The 20122-nt window shown below is 40.2% G+C and overlaps 1 protein-coding gene across 3 annotated transcripts in view; it reads left to right on the top strand.

The window, feature by feature from the left end:
• elavl4 (ELAV like neuron-specific RNA binding protein 4) overlaps nucleotides 1-20122 on the top strand; it is a 93355-nt gene that overhangs the window by 8436 nt on the left and 64797 nt on the right. Inside the window, exon 1 of one of the 3 annotated variants that reach the window (XM_041791005.1) lies at nucleotides 12542-12617. The exons of the other annotated variants lie outside the window; for them this stretch is intronic. Coding sequence (XP_041646939.1) covers nucleotides 12609-12617 — 9 coding nt within the window. The 5' untranslated portion in view covers nucleotides 12542-12608. Of the gene's footprint in view, nucleotides 1-12541; nucleotides 12618-20122 lie in introns of those variants that run through there. 3 annotated transcript variants of the gene reach the window in all.

Below are 20122 nucleotides of genomic sequence, written 5' to 3' on the forward strand. Positions count from 1 at the left end.
AAATGTGCTTCGAGATTCAATCGGCTTTGGTGTGTGAAGCCTAAAATGTAGCACTGCAGAAACACAATATTTTAATGAGAGGAAAACATTGTTCTGTAAATCCAAATTTGGGGTAAATTTATGGTTTTAACAATGAGTTATTTTGACACTACAGAGATTTTTGATTTAATGCAGTGTTTCATGAAAGAGTGCCTTGATAAATGAATAAGTAGCGAGATGGTTTAGTCCTCGAAAACACTAGCCGCCTGCAGCAAAGTTTACCATTTCTTCCCCTGGCACCACTGTGTGTTCAGTTTGTTTAGAGCATTTGTGTGTGTGCTTTTTGCTGCAAGTCTATTTGTGTGTCTGTGCGTGTGCATGTTCTCTGTAGTGCATCTTTCAAGCTTGAGGACAGTTCTTGTAAAAGAGCATTCAAAGAGATAAATTTTGAAAGCACCAAGCACGCAGAGGAGAGATTCAGCATGCAATTAAAGACATTTAGAACGCCTTCAAACGAGCATCCGCAGTATCAGTTTACAGGCATTAGGATGACCGGGCAATCTAAGCCATGTCACCTTACACAAAGCGGATAAAATTTAAAAAAGCATGTGGGCAAAAACCAAGCTGCTAATTATTGTGTATTTCAGTCACTGAGATCTAATTTTCAAAAGCCCACGTCTTAAAACCTGCAGTGCGCCGTGCTTCAGAGCTGAATGCTGTTAATTTGTAGAAAGCTCCACTGATTACCCACTGCAGGCAGCTGCCGTTCTCTATGTGACACCAGGCTTTGTTTGACAACTCCAATCTTTTCTGTTTCAAAATGAAAAAAAAAAAAAAATACAGAGGGGCTGCTTTTTTAGACATGCCTCAAGAGGTTCATCAGCAGCACAACAACAAACAGGCAAAAAAGACAGAAGAAGGAGAGAAAAGAGGGTGGCAGGGAAGCTTGCAAAGCAGCCAGTAGATAGTTAGAGGTCATCTCTATTTCATAACAATGATTAGCTCCTTCCATCTGCGCGTTTCCTCCCCTTTCCTTGATTGCAGTGTTTTCTATATCCAGGAAATTAGTTCATTTATACTGCACAACCCTTCCGAACAATGCCACAGAGGGAGAAAGACGATCATAGGAAGAAAACAAAGAGATGGAGATAATAAATAAGAAAGTAAAAATTATGACACGTAAAATGAGGAGGACTGAGATAAGAAAATGTGTATTTTATTTGACTAAAACAAATCAGCTAAAAAATAAAGAATGACTGTGAAAGTAAATATATTTAGCATATTTTAACTTTTCCAGTGTATTTACAGCATTATGTTGTACTGACGTTTGATGAGACATTTAGTAAAGATTTTTAGTTTAAGGATGGTAGGAAAAAAGAACACTCATTCAGTAGTATCATCCCTGCAGTTTATATTAGAGTGAAGCCTGCACCATATCATAGAACTTGCACTGAACGCCATATGGACACACTATGTAGCTATGTGCATGTACATCATGCCACATTTGCTCTTGATATGAGCACATGTGGTGTGTCACTTAAAGGGAACTCGGTGAGACTGAGACGCAGTGAGGGGAGGGCCTGAAGACTTTGAATTTTGTGGAGAAGATGTATGTATGCTTGTACATGTGTGTGTTTGTGTGTGAGCTGGCCACCAGTGCTGCAGGGAGGGCCCAGAGATCAGCAGCTGAGCCTGTGTCCCGCTGGGAGCCATCACTGCAGAATGGAGCAGGTGTCTGCAGGCACATGCGCACACACATATATAAAAATATGCTGTAAAGCTAGGTGAACTCTCTCTCTCTCCTCACTGTATCTTTGTCTCTGAATGATTTTTTTGTGTGTTTGTGTGTTTGTAAAACCATCCTGGTAATTTGCACCCACCCCCAAGGTGCCTAAGAGAGCATTTCATCACTGTCTTCAAACATGTTTTTGATCATTACCTATTTTTCATACACATTGTGGTATCTGAGGATGAGCTGAAAAAAAGGCTAGAAATGTGGAAGTGATCCATAAAGAAAAGTCTAACAGCAGAGCAGCCTGCTGCAGCATCTCGTGCGCCCACGCCCAACCAAAGGTCACCTTTCTGTGTTCAGGTACTTTGACCTGGAAGTAATGGCCTGTAATTTCTCTGAGAGGAGCAGCAGTGCTCTGCACTCTGATTTTATCTTGACAGTTATGGCGAAATAAAAGTAGACTGATCTTGCAAGTCGGACAAATAAACATGGAGGTGTTATGAAAGATTTGGGCGAGGGGGGAAAATTCAAATGTAAACAAAAGGTCCCGCCTCTGCACCAAAAACTTAAGGAAGAGATTTTTACTTGCCTTCATTTGTACGGCTAAGAAGATATTATCTTCCGAGAAGTCTTGTCAGTAAAAACAGCAGTGAAACAGGCTGGTTTTCAAGTATAATTTAAAAAATCTATTTTCCATTGCAGTCATAGGCTTACATTTATATGGTAAGATAATATTTAAAAATACAGGAAAGATCTTTAAAGTGATTTAAAAAGGGTGAAAAATAGAACATAAATCATGCAAAATTCAGCTTTAACACAAAAGTATGCAGGCACTCACACTGATCAAAGTAAACTTAATTCAGTGGCTATATTCGACTCTTGATTGCAGTGGTTCTCAGCTGGTCATGCATCTGGACCCACCATGACCACCCTAAGAGAAATCACAACCCGTATTTTAAAGTGTTCAACCACTCAAATTTATTTTATGCAAATGTTGGACCCTAAATTAAAAAGAATTAATAAAGAGACAAGACAAAACCAAAATGTTTAAAAGCATATCAATACAGAAAGGCACGCATGCATACATCTTTTTTTACTACATTTTCCTTAGACAGCATGTAAATTTCGTGAGGATTTTCCTCATCATCTGGGGAAAACCAGTTCTGTTATCCAAAGAAAAGGAGATGAATAAGTAAGAAGCTAAAGACAAATGATGACATTTACTTGTAATCAAAGGAAACCCTAAAAAAAGACATTTATGAATTTACTTTATATCCATTTAGAGCATCATTTTTTTTCCTGGCACACATTCACGACCCACAGGAAAGAGCTTTGCGACTCACTTTTGGGTCCCGACCCACCAGTTGAGAACCACTGCTTTATTGGATAGAATAACCAGAATAATCTCACTGTTTCTTCTTTAATTAAGAGAGGAAAATCCCATTTCTACTCTTTTGCTTGGTAGAGAAAAGCTTTTAATTTCAGAGCTAGAATTGTTGCCTCTTTCGGACAATGTTTTCACACCCAGTTGCAGTCATTCCATTCGGCTTAAAAGGATAAATAGAGAAAGTATAATGGAACAGACAAAACTGGAGAGAAAGAAGTATTGTGCTTTCAGATTGGAGTTCTTCAACATTTGTTATTTGCAGGCGAATATTAACAATTACTACAGAAAAATAGGAAAGTACTCAGACAGTGAGGTCTAAATTCAGAATCTAATATCGTTTTAGCTTGACATGGCGTTCCCTCTGAAGAGCAGTCAGGTGTTTGTGTTGGCTTATGCAGATTTGCTGAATGAATTCTAAAAGTGACAGTGATAATATCAAAATGTACTGTAGATATGTCAGCTGTATGAAATTTGACAAAAGAGGTATTATCCAGTGTGAGCCCTTATACTGACCTGTGATAATCTCGCTGGAATGGATTCAGCTCAGTCATCTCTTCATCACAATAGATATAAATGCTTAATGCAAACAAAAATCTCCTGACAAATAGAAAATTAAATCCCCTTTTGTTATAAATATGTTACAGATTTTGCTCAGTTGAAAATCATTTCATGGAGGAGATTCATTTTATAGGTGAGGACTCCATTTTAAGAGCAGGAAATGTGCTTCATCGTCGACAGCTCAGCGCATGTTGATGCAGAGCTGACAAACGGTGTCGGTACATGAGTGATGGTGCGTGTCTAGGATCCTGGCATGTTGATGAACAACACTATTTTTTTGTCCTTTTAGAATTGATAGTTTCAAAGCCGGTGCGTTGTTATCGATTCACTAATTGCCGAGGATGAGGCAAAGTATCTGCTGTCTCCATGAATAAATGATGTACAGCTGACCTGTGCATTAGTGCTGAGGAGGAATGACCATTCGGGTTACAGTAGCTAGCCAAGAGCTCCGCTGGGAGGAGTCTAGTTGGTCAGGTTGGTGTGTACAGAAAATATTGTTGCTTTAAAGGTGATGGATTTTAGTTTTAATCGATTGGGGGAGGCTAAATTAAGATAAGACATTGGAAATTGCTGAAAATACAGAGGTTATTTTTGTCCAAGGGAGGCTAACAGTAAGTGGCTCCTCCGTACGACCCTGGGGGGATGCAACACAGCATCATCATTATCTACTAACCCTTTACTCCCTTTAATAATGAATGCATCCTAACAGCAGCATTAAGGTTTGAACGTTTTACCATGGAGTTTGCCATGAGCTGTACATCACTGACTGTAAAGAGAGCTTATTTGTGGGCAAACTAAACTAAAGGTGGACTTCTCCAAAAGAAATGTTATCATTTAACTCTTTAATTAATGCTACTTAAGTACAGTAACTCAGAGCATGACTTATGTACAGAATATCTTGAGTTTCAGTTGCTAAATAAATTTGTCTTCCTTACTCTGCTAAATATTTCAACAACAGAACATAAGTGAGACATGTCTCCAAGCATGTAGGCATTTAAAGTGAAAACCAGTGGAGTTTGTCTTGTTTTGCATTGCCCGCTCGCTTTTCTTCAAGCATGAGAAAGGTCGGTTAAGCATGAAGTGACATTTGGAGAGCTGGATTTGTGCAGCTCGGGCATGTTATGGTCCACAGTACCGTAGGCCAGTCCTGTGAATGACTCTGAATGCATTCTCATTCCTTAAAGGTTATTCTTTATCAAAAAGCAGTAGTGCAGCCATTTATGGAGATCTGACAGAGTGAGATTTTTGACGGATTTTAAGCATCATTATAGTTGGCAAGTGGTGTTTCAGTGACTCATATTTTTCACCACCAAAGGTCTTAGTCAGAGATTTTGTTAAAGAAAAAGAAGAAGAAGAAAACGCTGCTCTTTTCTGCAGGGAGATACATGACTGTAGAAGAGGCTGAAATAAATAATGGAAATAAAAATTGAGCAGCAGTTTAAAGAATCTCAAGTGGGAAGCTCTGTGTGCTAGTGTGTGATTGTGTATGTGTGTGTAAGTAGGGGGGGTTGTGATTAAAGCTTCCACCAGATGGACCACAGCGGTCGCCCTGTGAGCATGGATGTACCCCAACCGGGATCAAACGCAAAGCGGGCTGCAGTCCTCACAACCCCAGAACCAACCACTACACCCCATGATCCGCTGACCCTCAACACTGCAGAAAGGCCACCACCTCATTTCACACACACAGCGTCACTCAGATTGGACCATAAGATAGGAGAACAAAAGGAATTGTTTGCTATCAAGGCAAATAAAAACCTCAAACAGTTAGATTCCATTACATTTGTTATACATAAATGGCAATTACCAGCAAGGCTAAACTTCCTCATCATTGTGTGAGCTGCTGGCCTACTGAAAGTTGAATGTCACCCCAAGCTGTGGACCACTCTGTTGTCCAAATGGACACTAATCCACCAGAGTCCTGTTGAGAATACACTCTCGGTGCCAGAACACATGCCAGACTCAACAGCCAATGCATAGCTAAGCCTCTCTGGGCACCTCAACAAACCTTCCCTCATTTGTGTGAGGATTCAGCCTCAAAGACCCACCATTATCTCTTCTAGTAAAAAACATCAATAAGCTTGCTTAAAGAAGCAAAATAAGGCCTGGAATTATTATTCTATGAGTGATTTTTTAGCATTTTTTTACATTTTGCTGCTATAAACCCTAAAGTTATTTGATTAAAATGTTTAGAAAGCCGCATGATATTTTGCTTCAATCTACTACAGACCTGTGTTTTTCTAAAGAGTTCAAAAGCATCTGAAGAAGTCTTCACTTCTCTCTCCACAGACAGAGACAAAGCCATTCAGCCTTTGCTCTCAAAAAGCCCCCCTGTCATATCTCTGCAGTCTGCAAAGCTCCAGCCATACCAAACAGCTTTAGAGTGAGAAAAAAAATGCAAGAAAGTGGCTGTGACAAATGCAGCACAGACTTGTTCCAGGATCAGCATGACGAATTCATTTTTGATCTGAGGAGTTTAGTGGGTAGAATGACATAGGCAGGGGTTAAGTTGACTGTGTATCATGGCCACTGAGAAGGTGGGGAAGAGGCTGTGAGAGAAAAGCTTCATTAAACTTGATCAAAATACTGGTGTTTGATAGTGTAAATGTGAGTTAATGTGCCAGGATCCATCTTAGTAGGGTCAAGCTGTATTTAGTTGTTAGAAGGCAAAGCATCATTTTGTTTATCGGTCAACTTTGGACAAATGATCTAGAGTCCTTAAGTTGTGCCTTGAAGACAGTGCTGCGTTTTTAGTTTCATTTCCAACATGTTTTAACCCTTTTTTTAGTAAGTTCAAACATCTCAAAATTTAAGTGAATATTCATGACTTTTAATTACTGAGCAATTTATTCAATTTTGTGGCTATTTGGTGTTTTGGATTAACTGAAATTTTGCAATAAATTCAAAGGACGTGTTGTCAGGGTCTGTTTTTAAATGAATTTAATGTTACAAAAGTGCTTGATGCTGTTTGTAACAGCAAGTAGGTGAGTTCTTTTACTGTGGTTTGTGTTCATTAAATGCCTTTTAGAGTTGTCTAGCGGTGAATTGGGAGTTACTTTCAGACTTTTCCTCTCATTTCCATCTATTTAGTATTTCTGTGACTAGCTGTGAACTTGACTGTCCTCTCCCAGGATGATTTAACATCATTTGCTCTCAGTGGTTTAAATAAGTTGCTCTCCCTGCTTAAAAAGACCAACTTCCTCTTTGGAGCAGCTTTTTGTGCCAGAATTACGTCAAACTGCTCTTCTGTATTACTAAATTGTCTGGGCATCATGGCGCAACACTGTCTGCTTTTGAAAACAAAGGAAAAGATGTGATTTGATTGAAGATGAAGAAACGATGTGGGTGCTCTGTGCGCCCCTGACCACAAAATTACCAAAAATCAGTAGCCACAATGTGGGCGCTATTGATCTATGAGAATAAAGCCCCCTGGTCTTAACACTGAAAGCAAACAACAAAAGTCAGCTGAATCCAAAGTGGCCATTGTTTTGCAGATACAGCCACATCGTGTTAATAGCCGTCTGGTGTCTGGTGTTCAGTGATGCGGAGTCTGTCGTCAGGCAGGGAGACGGCCGAGTTGAAGGCTGTGATTCTCATTTGTTGATTGTTACCGGCAGAGGGTGGACACCTGCCAGGAAAGAGGCGATCATCAGTCTGAGTAGCACAGCAAGATGCTACTACTGCCAGAACTTCAATAGAGCTACTAAATCTATCCTTCAAGGGCAAATCAAAAAGAGCCTGAGTAAGCCGCAGCATACTGACGAGTGTGTTCTGGGCTATTAAATGTATTAGGCTGTTTTTACTGCAGATGCTGCTGTGATATTTTGAACCGAAATCAAGCGGGCCTGAGAAGTGTTGCATTGTTCTCCGCAGCTCTGTTAAAAAAAAACATCGTTCAATTACAGTGTTGTCGCAGCATAGCGTCAGAGGTATAATTCAGCTTCAAACCGTGTTTACTGCCTTGTGTCCTTGGATGCATTAATTTGCACTGAACCTGACGAGCAATTGGGAAGACAACTTTTTCCTTCTCTTGTTAATAATCAAGGTATTTCTCCTTCCAGCTCTTTGAGGTAACACCTCTGCTAGCATCTTCACTTCTCCTCCCTTAAATAGAAGTCTTATTATGCAGAGAGAAACATAAGGCAGGTGTTGAAACGCTGCGTCTGACAGTTAACAAGACTCAAACCGAGAGCAACCACAATTATCACTGTCTGCACGCTGCATATTCAAACCTGCTATTCTGCAGACGCTTTAATTTGCCTGCTCTTTCACACTTGATATCAGAACTCTGTGTTGGTTGTATATTTTGTTTTGTAAAGTCTTGTGCATACAATAAATTCCGTTTTTCAAATCCAGAGATGCAACAAAAACATTATAAGGGCGTGGTGCAAGAAGAAAGCACAAGAAAGAATCAGACAGATAAGGGAAGGGACAACATTAGCCTGCAGTTAATCCATTAAGGCCTGAGACTAGGAGTGGTTTAGGGTGGACAAGCAGGGCAGCATGGAGGGCAGGAGGAGTTCAGGACAATTAGCCGGCTCTCTGCTTTCTGAATTAGCAGGCTTGAAACACACACTCAGGCACACTTCTGCTGTCCAGCCGTTTAATCCCTCGTTCCACTGCAGTCACAGCTATGGCACATATCAAGAAGCAAAATGACGCCGTCTACAAAAAATGAACTCTGTGCACTTGCTTGTGTGTGTATGGATTCAGCTTTTTGGTGTGTCTGTGTTTGTGGATGTGAGCCAGAGCCAATCAGTGAGATGGGGTTTCACTTTGCAAACAGTGCGGCTAGCCTTCCTGGGTTAAAGCCACAAAAGCTTTTTAACTTTCAAAAACTTTACAAGAGGGGGAGAAGTATCATTTAGCTCCTCAAAAATTATTTAGCATCAGTCATCATTGAAAAAGCCAAATAATGAATCCAGTCATCGCTTTGCACTTTTTCGTACAAGGTCTGACTAAGAGGGAATGTAATTAAGACAAATAGCCTTTTTAAGCCATTACTGCTTTGACATATTTTGATTAATTCAGTGCTGATGTTACAGGATAGACACAAACTGTATAGGTGAAATCACAAAATAACGAGCTGCACTTCAACACCTCCAACATCCAAACTGTTATGTATCTCAGCATGGATGCCCTTGACGGAAAATGCCAGCCACTCCCTCCATCTGTCCATACAAATTATTAGAATGCTTTGTGTACCTTTAACTAGGACATGGCAGCAATGTGGTTCCATCTTCATATGTGTCAGTACATCAACAGACTCTGCACACTGCAGCACATGCACACAGATTGTGTTTATAGCTAATTTACTGAGTAGGGGCAGTCACTTTCATTGCTTTATAAAACACTAGTCCTGCAGAGCAATTTAGAGAAAGGACGAGTGACTGCGAGAGACTGTTTTCACTTTCAAATCATTTTCTCATTTAGAGAAAAGGTTATTTGGATCATATTACAGAGGGCGAAAAACAACCTCAAAACATCGCCCTTTATGAAATAAGAAAATGAGGACCCTCTGTTTTCAAAAGTTGACTGCGTACAAAGACAAAAACAGAGATGTGATTAGTGCTTCAGTCATTTCCATAAATCTGACTTTCCGTTCCTTACAGCGGGGAATTAAAAAGCAACAATAAAAAAAAAAACATGATTGGGAGGAGGATATTAGAGGCACTGAGGTGGAGAATGGTTTTTCAGTGGTTCAGCTAAAAGCCTTTATCAAATTCAAAAGGTCAGAGCAGGAGGATAAAGGACGAACAGGAAACAGTGGATTTGTTGCCTTCTCTATTCAGCTGTAGAGTTTTGCTTTTTTCTGCTCTTTGCTTGACAAAGATATGAAGAGACATAAAGGGAGACAGACAAAAATGCACTTCTATTTTAATCATTTTTCTTTGTGTTTCATTCTACATTACTCTTCCTCTGTTGTGTTATATTCAGTATGATCGGTACAAATCTCCAGACTGCCAGCACCAGCATATTCTATTCTATTTGAAACAATAGCAAGCTTGTTCAGCCTATCTCCCACTGTGTGTATGTGGGTCTGCATGTGTGTGCACGTATACCAGTCCAGCTTAATTGAAGGCATAGTGGTGATTCTCATTAGTATGTCAGGCACATGGTTCCGCTAGGCTAGCTAGCTTGCTGTAGCTAACTAGACATGTGGAGAGTTCAGAGGTGAGGTGGAGAGGCTGGGGAGTTTTTTTTTTTTTTTTCCATTCACTGTTCCTCTCCTGTCTTTGCCTTTTTATGTTATCCTTTTTTCATCACAGTTTTTTTGCTGTGTTTATTTGGGAGTTCATTTGTATTGCTTCTAGAGTGTGAGATTGAAAATAACAAGCGTATTTATAAACCAATGCTGCAAATGTGAAATTTAATTTGGCACATGGTATAAAAATACACCATAGAACACTAACCTGACACGCCAGATGGATTTGTTTCACACATCCATCTGGGAAAGCTTCAATAGGAAACGTTTGAGAAAAGGCAGAGGCTTTGAAAAATCCTCAGAGTATGATTGGATGAACGTTCTGTCTGTCACATCTCTACAGGCCAATCGGAGCAACAGAGCATGTGACGTAGCCACTAGCAAGCTGCGCGTTCGCAGCTACGGAGGAATAACATGAAACATGGCGACTATAGACATGTAAGCAATCAACTTTAGTCGTTTTTGAAAAGAAAACAACTCACTGCTGTTCTTTGTTCTTCTTTTAATGAAGAAATGTTGTCAAGTTCTGATAAAACTGGCGCTTTAGCAGCATCCACGCTAATCTCTTCCTCCATAACTGCACCAGCTCTTGCTGCTGCTTGTTTACGTCACGACTCTGCTGCGCCTGAAAGTACTGCCCCTTGTAGCTGATTGGTCCTGTCACTTTCTAACTGGGCCCAAATGGTTCAGACGGGAGCTTTGCAAGATGGATTTGCCAGTGGAAAAACAAGGAAACGGGCCTATTCATCTGCTTTGCAAGGTTAACAGAACACATTGTTTTTTTCCCCTTTTTTGGCAGTCTTATGTAGCTGTACTATTCTTATTGGTTTTCATTTGCGTCAGATGGTTTGCAAGAGTGCAAAATATAGAATCATTCTGCTGCAGTGATCAATGTGACAAGCTGTCAAAAAGATGCCTGAGTAGTAAATTATCTTATTGTCTATTTAATGCCCTATAATAGTAAAGCACCCTATACGTATATAATTCTGCAAGGACCAATGGGATTTCTTGTATTGCTTTGTTTGAAAAACTATCCACAGGAAAGCAATATATTCAATATTCAAGCAGGGGCAACACGAAAACATGAATGATTGAAAAATGACACGTTATTAGCTTAGGCTGCGTTCACACTGCAGTTAAAAGTGACGTGAATCTAAATTTTTTTCTCACATGTGACTCGTATCTGATTTTTTCTGACAGTGTGAACAGCGGTAGTCACACTGAATCTAATCAGAATTGGGCCACTTTCGAATGTGGTTCTAAATCAGATACGTAACTGATCTTTTGGAAGTTGACTGCAGTGTGAACAGGCAAACAAAAAAATCAGATCTGAGAAAAGATCAGAACTGAACATTAAGCTCTGCAGTGTGAATGCAGCTTGACTGTCTTTCTCTGGTTGTGCTTCTTCAAACACTAGTATGATCATGAGATAGGGTACTACAGATGTTTGAAGGTATAATAGAGTACATGTATCTGTTAGAGGCACTGAATTAGAGAATTTCTGAAGCTGTGTTTGGATCTGGCCATATATAAATGACATAAATATGTTCATTTGTGCTAATTAGGTGTGATTGGAGCTAACATCCATTTCTGTATGCAAATTTGTGTGTATGCACATGTGCGTGTGTTATGTGTGTATGTAAATGTATAAGTGTTAAGGTATTGCAGAGTACTCTCGCCTGCCAGGTGACTCAGTTTAAGGAAGCAAGAGCTCCCTCTTCTTGTCTGACAGAGATAGGGTCCAGCCAGAAGAAAATCAACCTCAGCCAGGTTGGCTGCTGGGCATTTCGAGATTTTGCACTTTATGAATAATTATAACTCACAGCCACTGCAAGTGACTAGAACACTATAGGGAAGATTATTTGATGGAAATGTCTGAATAAACAGTCTTTGCTAATTTTATCATATAAATAGACATAATATTTCAGTCCTGCTAGTCAATGTAGCTAGATAAAAGAGCTGACATATTTTCTAAAATATGAACCTGCTTTAAACAGTGTATTTTGTGTGATGTGACATCAGGAACCCTGAGGAGCATAAATCCCAATATCTGATTATTTGCCTTATTTTTTGATAGAAGTCATCTGAGTTTGTTTAACTGCTGTTGTCCTGCAGCAGTGGTAAACTGACCCACACATGGCTTAAAACAGAGAGCAGACGTTCAAACACTGCAGATAACTGTTTTCTACAGGAGCTTAATGACAGAGGTTGCATGCAAGCCGACTGTTTGTGTAATCATAAACATTCAACAGAGAGATAATGAGCATAAAGTCACCACTTCAGCATCCATCTCTCGGCATCTCCCTACTCCTTATCTTGGACCTGCCTCCTCCACTCGCATCCGCGAGCGCACCGCCCCGTCGACACCTACTCAGCCAATGGGAGACCCCGCGCGAAGCGAGTGGACGCTCCATACATGGCTTTTTGGAGAGAGAGTAGGGGCTGTTTTGTGTGCATCTTTGAGTGGATTCTCCCTTCTCACGACATTTTTCCTTTATGTTGAAGTAGACCAGACTGTATTTTTTTTCCTCTCGCGCGGGACAGGGCTGCAGGCAGGTCTTCCACACCCACGGGTTCGCTCTGTTTAGTTTTTGGCTCAGATACACTCACTACAGCACCACGTCTGTTCATTCATCCTCTCCAGCACGCCGCCGCTACTCCATCCGACTTCTCGCGCGCACCTCACCGACTTTTCACAGTTTTCTTCCGCCGGGACTGTTTCCGTCAGTTAAAAGACTGACACGAGAATGGTCATGGTGAGTAGATATGTAGGGTACCGTTTAGTAGAATGTTTTCTTCTTTGTTGTGCTCCTTTAGCTTGGTTTTTGTTTAAAATAACATTAGAGCGTGGAACAGACAGGCAACACGAAAGTGATTTGTTTGGCTAACATCAAAGCCTGCGCATGTTGACCCTACCCTAACCCTATTAGGTCAAAGACAGGCTAGATGATTTAAGCTACCGATATTCCATGAATTAGCTGCACCTGTATGAACAGGTGTGTGCATACATTGTGATGTTACTTCATAGCCTATGTGGCTTTTTTAGCGTTTAAAGCCTTATATTTGGTGTTTCATCAAATTCACTGGTTTTACTATTGAGTAGCTACAAACGAAATGAGGAACTAAAAATGTTATCTCGTATTCCTCGAGGATCTTCATGAATGTTATATAAGACTAATTTTTAAATAAGCCCTATGGTTAAGAATGTAAGTACGAATGTGTAAAAATGTGTGAGTTGTATGTTATAAAAGGAACAGACAGCGAGTATGAGAGAATGAGTCTGTATACACAGCCATGTGAACGTACAGGGGATTTTAACATGCACCCAGTAATAGCTAATTTATATACACAGTGCTGCGCAGGCATCTTATTACCATAGTGCCTGAGGCTGCAATCACTCTCCTCGAGCTGTGCTGTGCGCTGCTCTGCCCGGCTCACTCAAGCACAGACCTCAGCAGCGATTGATTGCTTTGCTGGGATTCAGAAAGCCTTTTCTCTGCCAAACCGGGCTGATGCTGGCGTGTGCCGAGGAGGGCTCTGAGCCAGCAAGAGAGCGAAGGTGTTAACACCAAGGAGGGGGAGGTGAGGCTGGGGGCTGACAGGCAAGCCAAGAAGCCAATCACTGCCTCTCAAAGAGATGTGAGGAGGGGGGTAGTGGGCGGGATCTGACCTCCCAGCTGAGCAGGAGACTGGGCGGGTGGCTGTTGAGAGGAAGGTGGGAGGGGAGGGAGGCTTGCTGCAGCCCAGCACTCTCTCATCCAACCTCACCATTCTCCTCTCAGCATCAGTGGAAGAAGGCGATGCTCGCGCCTTACGCCTGTAGTATGCTGCTCTCTGCACGCTGCTAAGACTAAGGCAGAAACAGGAAGAGAGACAGAGAGAGGAAAATAAGGAGACAGTGTCAGACAGGAAGAGAGCAGGGGATTTTCTTTTACTGAGGCGTTGCTGTAGCTGCTGTGTGAGGAGGGAGAGAGCGTGAGACAACGGCCAGCGTCTCCCAAATGGAGTGGAATGGGTTTAAGATGGTAAGACAGACAGCCTTCCACTTTTACTCCAATGTTTATTGTCAGCCATCATTTCATTTCTGTGCATCTTACAGAGACTGTGGCAGGTTGTAGTTGTAGATATACTACCACCCACAGTCAGCGTGTTTTATATTCTTTGAGCACAGGCAATGCAGTGATAGTATTGAACTATTTGTCTTGCAGAATGTGAAGTTTCTCCGCATGGGGAAGGAGGATACAGCAGGGGGTTACCATAGACTGGGGAGGATTGTGGGCAGGATTCAAGAGAGAGAGAGAGAGAGAGAGAGAGCAAGATATCATGGTAGTAGTAGAGTAGTAAAGGTGTGAAGGAAGGCGTAGAGGTAAGCAAAGATGAGGAGAGGACCTTAGGGAGTGAAGGGTTAAATCAGGGAACAGCACCCATTTTATGTTGAAGCCAGGGCTGTAGGTGCCACCCCCCTCACCCCCCCACCCTTTTTTTTGACTGCCTTTGCACCACTGTGAAATATTTACCTGCATATAGTACTGCAGCAAGGATGTAATGCACATTGAATAAGTCATAGAAGGTAAATGGGCATTGGTAGAATTCAAATTCATATATACAAAGCAGTCTTTGTTAATATTTAATTGTATGTGTAGACATGTTATCCGTCATGCTGTTTGTATACATGCTGTGAGTTTGTCCATGTGTTGTGCCAGAGCTGGAGAATGATGGAGTAGGTGTTTTGTCATACATGCATGCCTGGGTTACAATAGATCTTCATGCTGTGCATTCTCTCAAGTTGAACCTGCTGCATATGTAAGTGTGTGAAAATATGTCTGTGTATTCTGAATCACACAAACATTTTTGTGTAAATAGGAATCTGCATTGGCAATTCCTGTCCTCTGCTTTGCTCACCTCCCTCACTTGCACTTTAATTTTGCCTTTATTCATCCATTACATCCATGCAACAGAGTTAACTAGCATAACTGGTGGCCATAACTCTTCCCCTCATTTCACCTGTCATATAAGACATTCATCGCAGATAGTGCATCACCACACTGCCTTTAGAGTCAACAGCATTATTCTGCATTCTCAAGGCATTGATTTTTTTTTCAAAATGGTTCTGTCACGATCCAACAAATGGACTTACTCACTTTCATTTTGAACGAAGAACTGTGTAGGCATTATTAATTTGGCGGCAAGCTTATGCTTGATTGTTTGCATGATGACTTCTTTCCACTGGACGCTATCAAAATGCTAATTGAATCGATGGCGACTCCCCTGTTTGATGACGCTAGCTGGAAACATGTCTCCTCGGATGCTCACGGCTAGCAGCTGTCGTCTGCTTTGCAAAAAAGGAGGGCCCTGGCAAGCAGGGATGTTAGCACAGAATGAGTGTACAGCTTTGTTTCAGTGTACAGACAGGATTCATAATATCAAAAAAGAAAGGGCAAAAGGCTGGAACATAAAGAGAAGGAAAAGAAACAATGAGAGAGGAAGGAAAAAAGTCGAATGTTAAACAGTATTGGAGGTATTAGATGTGAGTGTGTGCACCATGAAACCTCCTGATGGGAACCAGTGGGGCACCTCAGCTAGAGACAGGCCATCATTTCAAGCACATACACACTCACACAGATAGACACAAACATACAGTGGCTGTATTACCCTCAGGCAGAGCACCACAAACTCCAAGGTTACACATCAATGCTAATAGGATGGAGGTGTGTAAAGAATGTATTATCCACAGAGCACTGGCCAAGTGTATGCTCAGTGATTTTAATGTAACTGAGGATTAGGGGAACATAAGAGACAGAACAGATGCTTGGATAGGTAATCCAAGAGTGAAAAATGACTGCAATCCACATGCAATAAGTGAAAATTATGGAGGATGAGCAAACAAATGAAAGTTAAAGCAACAGAACAATAGAGCAGTTGGTAAGTCTGTGTTATATGCTCTGACTGTTTGAGTATGTATATCAAGGGGACTGACGTGTGTCCAGATACAGAGTGACATGGTTAACTGGATCCTGATTAAATCCCAAGCAAATAGAGAAAGGGAGAGTAAGATGGAGAGAGACAGAGAGATTCAGTCATAGAAATAATGGGTTATTCTTCATCTTTTTTTCCAAAGCACAGATATTATCTGACTGTGGATAGGTATGTCAACATCATAGACACTAGTGATACATTATTGTGCTTTTAATTTAAGAAATAAACTATTAAAATATTGTAATTAGTACAAGAATGATACAGTCCTTTTCTTAATTTTACTATAATATTTAATTTATTATTTTTAGATGTAGCTGCTGTGAATGAAATCACTTCAAAAAAACATCTTTTTTGGACATTTTCAACCTCTTTTAACAAACTATTACCTCACAAACTGAGACAAGACCACCCCACCCCGTCCAGAGCTCTACTAAGATATTCATCAAAGAATCACTGCAGTCGAGGCATCCTGCTTTTACTCTCTCATGGCATTTCTCCTGAGCTCATTGTTCTTATGCTTGCTTAAGAACCAATTTTCAAACTAGAAAATGAATGGCTAATTTGAAGGTTTTTAATTCTTTAGTGAGCAGCAGGTATTTAGATACCAGTGTTTCCCACAGAATGACCCTGTACTTGCGTTGTAGATGCAAGGGATGGCCATCCTATATGTTCTGTATGTTTTCTTTATTTGTGTTTCTGCTGTTTTTTTTTAATACTCATCAACTGCTCATTGTATAAAGACAGTCTAATAAAACTGCTCCCCTTCTGAAACGAGTACTGAATAATACTGGCAGCAGAAAATTGTTAAAACAACTGTACGATAAGCTTGATTTTTAACATGAGATGTCACACCTCAATTGTAGTATTCATGGGAGGGATGCACCAGTCAGTATCATTCTTACATAAACCAAATTTTAAGAAAAATATAAAATGGTTGACTAATATATTAGGGTTGATTTAAATTTACATGGGTGGCCTGCCCAGTCATCGTCTTTGTGATGGGAACCTGGATGTGTTTTGGTAGAAGTAAACAATTCAAATATTATTTTCTGACTGTGGCTTTTTGGACTTTTTTAAACATTTTAGCATTTATAGTGAAATAATTTCCATTTTAGCTTTTTATGAAAAGCAGGGCTTTACAATATTGGAAGAAGTAACATTGCAATGTTGTGATTTATGTTCCTCTTGATATACATATAGCAAGAAATGCACTTATGGTGAAACGTATGGTCAGTATGGATACTGATGTGTAATATAGTTTAATTTAGACAGTGTTTTTACATCATTTCTTTTGGTGTAGTACTGCTATGCCAGCATATTCTGTCATGTTCGATCATGAAACAGATCAGAGTTTGCCTACTGGTCAATCTTTTGTTATGTTAAAAATATCTCTTATTAGAGATCCAGATGCTAGGATAAAACAGATTGAACACAACAGAATAGTTGGTAACTAATGTGTGTTCATGCCACAACATTTGTCCAAGGGCAGACATTGGTGATTTCTGCCTATACCAATGTACACATGCTGAGTGAGAAAACAGTGCTTGTGTGAACAAGCGATAAATTCAGACATTTGTGATGGCTTAATTCCAAATGCTAGTAATTTGATAACGATAAAAGTTCCATTTATTGTGCAGGCCTCTTTTTAAGGTGTTTGGAGTAAGAGGAGGGTAGTAATAGTGACTAAGGGGAGCCTTACCTCTGTTATTATGGATGTTAATCAGTTCTCTACATTTTAGCAGTTCTTTTACAGTTTTTGCATCCATAATAATTAACTACATTACAGGGAAATGTCAAATGGCCACACTGAGTGTTTATTTTTATGTAATCGTTGGATAGTTCATGCATGTAGCCCTTAATTAATATGCATGTGGATACACGTAAAGTACATGACTTGTTTGTGTGTATTCATGTATGTCTATCAGGTTTATTATACCATACATGTTATTAGATTTGGGTAAATGGACAGCTGCAGTCAGGCATGGAAAAACAGGTCAGTCAGAGGGTCAGCTGTAATTACATGTTTACTGTTTTAACTTTGGCCCTGCATTGTAATGAGGTTTGTTTTTTCATGGAGGTAATAGTGTGGGATATGAATCAGATGTTTAGTCACATTACATTAATGTGGATGAATCTCTTTAAGCATAACTGTTAAAAAGACTTTTTAGTTCTTTATTATGTGATACTGCAGTAAATATGATGCTTAACCTTTAAAGTAAATGACCTAATAATAAATAAAACCCTTGAAGGTTTTTTTTCTCTCAATAGGTAGAGGTCAAATAAACAACAGCACAATGTTTAAAGGTTGTTCTGTAATTGTGTGCTTTGATTAAATTGTTACACCTTCAAAAAAATTGTACAGTTCAAGAAATAAAAAGCAATTCTCATGAAAAAACAAATGTACTACACAACCATAGACTAAGAAATTCTAACGAAAATGAATATATTCAACTTTCAGTTAAAAATTAAACTGATCTTATAAAACAAAGATTTGATTTTTGTGGGGTATGAAACTACTAAAACACAAAAGTAAAAGAAAGCAGTCATTTTTCCTTCACTCCCTGGGTAAGATCAGGGTAAGATGTTGCTTTAGTCCACATTTTTAGTCGGTACATTATGCGGTCTATCAGTATTTTGGTCGTACAGTGTCTATACAAATACTGCAAAATATTTTATTGTCTTTAAATGTCTTTTCCACTTTCCTTTCAACAAAAGCTGGATAGAAGCAGTTAATGAGCCAAAAGCCTGTTTGAATAAGAAGACGCTGTAACAATCTCTGTCCCAATTAGCACGCTTTGGTTCTTAAATATTCCTTTTGTGTGAAGCCTAAACACACATGAAGACTCACAAAACGGTCACGTTGAAAATTTAATAGGCTTCCACAGCGATTTCCTTCATTTATTTAAAATGTTTTTTTCCCCTCTCTTTTTAAAAAGCTAGAAATCTGAGAGGCATGGCAAGGCATTCTGCTGTGAGGGGAGCAGCATTCACAAATACTAGACCTAATTCCTTTGGCAGCAGCTCAAACTGCTACAGACAGACACATAATCAGCTGGGGAGTGTTAGCGCCTCAGCCCACTAGCAAACACAGGACCGAGCCCTTGTTGTGCATCGCTGCTTTTCAGAATAAATATCCCGATGGAAAATACAGTGGGAGGAAAGAGGTATTCATGTGTATATAGCTCTTTGTTCCGTCAAAGCTACAGAAGGGGAGACGAACACTGGCTTTCTTAGCTACTTTACTGCTCATTCTTTCTCCATCTTCTCTCTTCCTTCTTCACTCCCTCTCTCTCTTTCATCCTCCACTGTACACTGTGTGTTTTGGTATTTCATACAGATGTTTGGATATGAGTGGCAGTTTCTCCTGAGACTGTGCACAAGCGGCTGACTCGTCTCATCTGCATTTTGCATCCCAGGAAAAAAGGGGAACAGAAAGCTGCAGAAAGCATCAGCAGGCAGACAGGCTGTGTATGCATGAGAGAGAGCGTGTGTCTGTGTGCATGCACGCTGCCTGTTGTTTGGCTCTGGCAAGCTTAACTGGCCCCTGTGCTGTTGCTGTGTGATGTTTAAAGGACATTTCAAGGTCACAATTTCGACAGGCCTCACCGCCTCTGATATATTAAACATTTATACATTTCTGTAGCTGGATGAATTATAGATTGAACATGCAACTGAACATGCTACAAAATGGCACCATTGTGGTTGGTAATAGACACATTATGGCCTACAAACACAGCATCCCACACGACAGCCTCTGGGCTGCCTTTTCTCATCAACCACAGCTCTAACACAGGGGCAAAAACGGCTGATCTTGCTCTTTGCAATATACCAGGATGCAGGGAAACACCACAGAGGCAGGAGAGGGGATATGGAAGGTCATTTTGCAAGTCGGTTGTGGTCAGTGACTCATAAAGATCATAACGAAGAAGCTGACAGCCTTCAACTAAAAGGAAAAGCTACCTCCTTATGAATTATTGGAGCTTGTGCAAGAAGGAGGATAATACCTTTACAATTGAGTTAGATCATAAGTAGTGTGTAGCTCAGATACAGTCTTGAATAACTTTAGTGGAATCTGCAAATACAACAGCAAAAGCCATGATCTGCTAACATAATTTATCAAACTGATTTTTGAATGAATATTTGGCTCTGGTAGAAGCAATAAAAAAACTCAAGCCAGAAGTTTGGTTTCTCTGTGTGATGCAGCACATATGAGACGAGAGAAAGAAAATAAGCTAGCACCAATCACAGTATCAGGCCACAGTTTGAGATAGTAGTTTTGATAAAA

Source organism: Cheilinus undulatus, linkage group 7 (assembly GCF_018320785.1).
Source record: "Cheilinus undulatus linkage group 7, ASM1832078v1, whole genome shotgun sequence".
Lineage (NCBI taxonomy): Eukaryota > Metazoa > Chordata > Actinopteri > Labriformes > Labridae > Cheilinus > Cheilinus undulatus.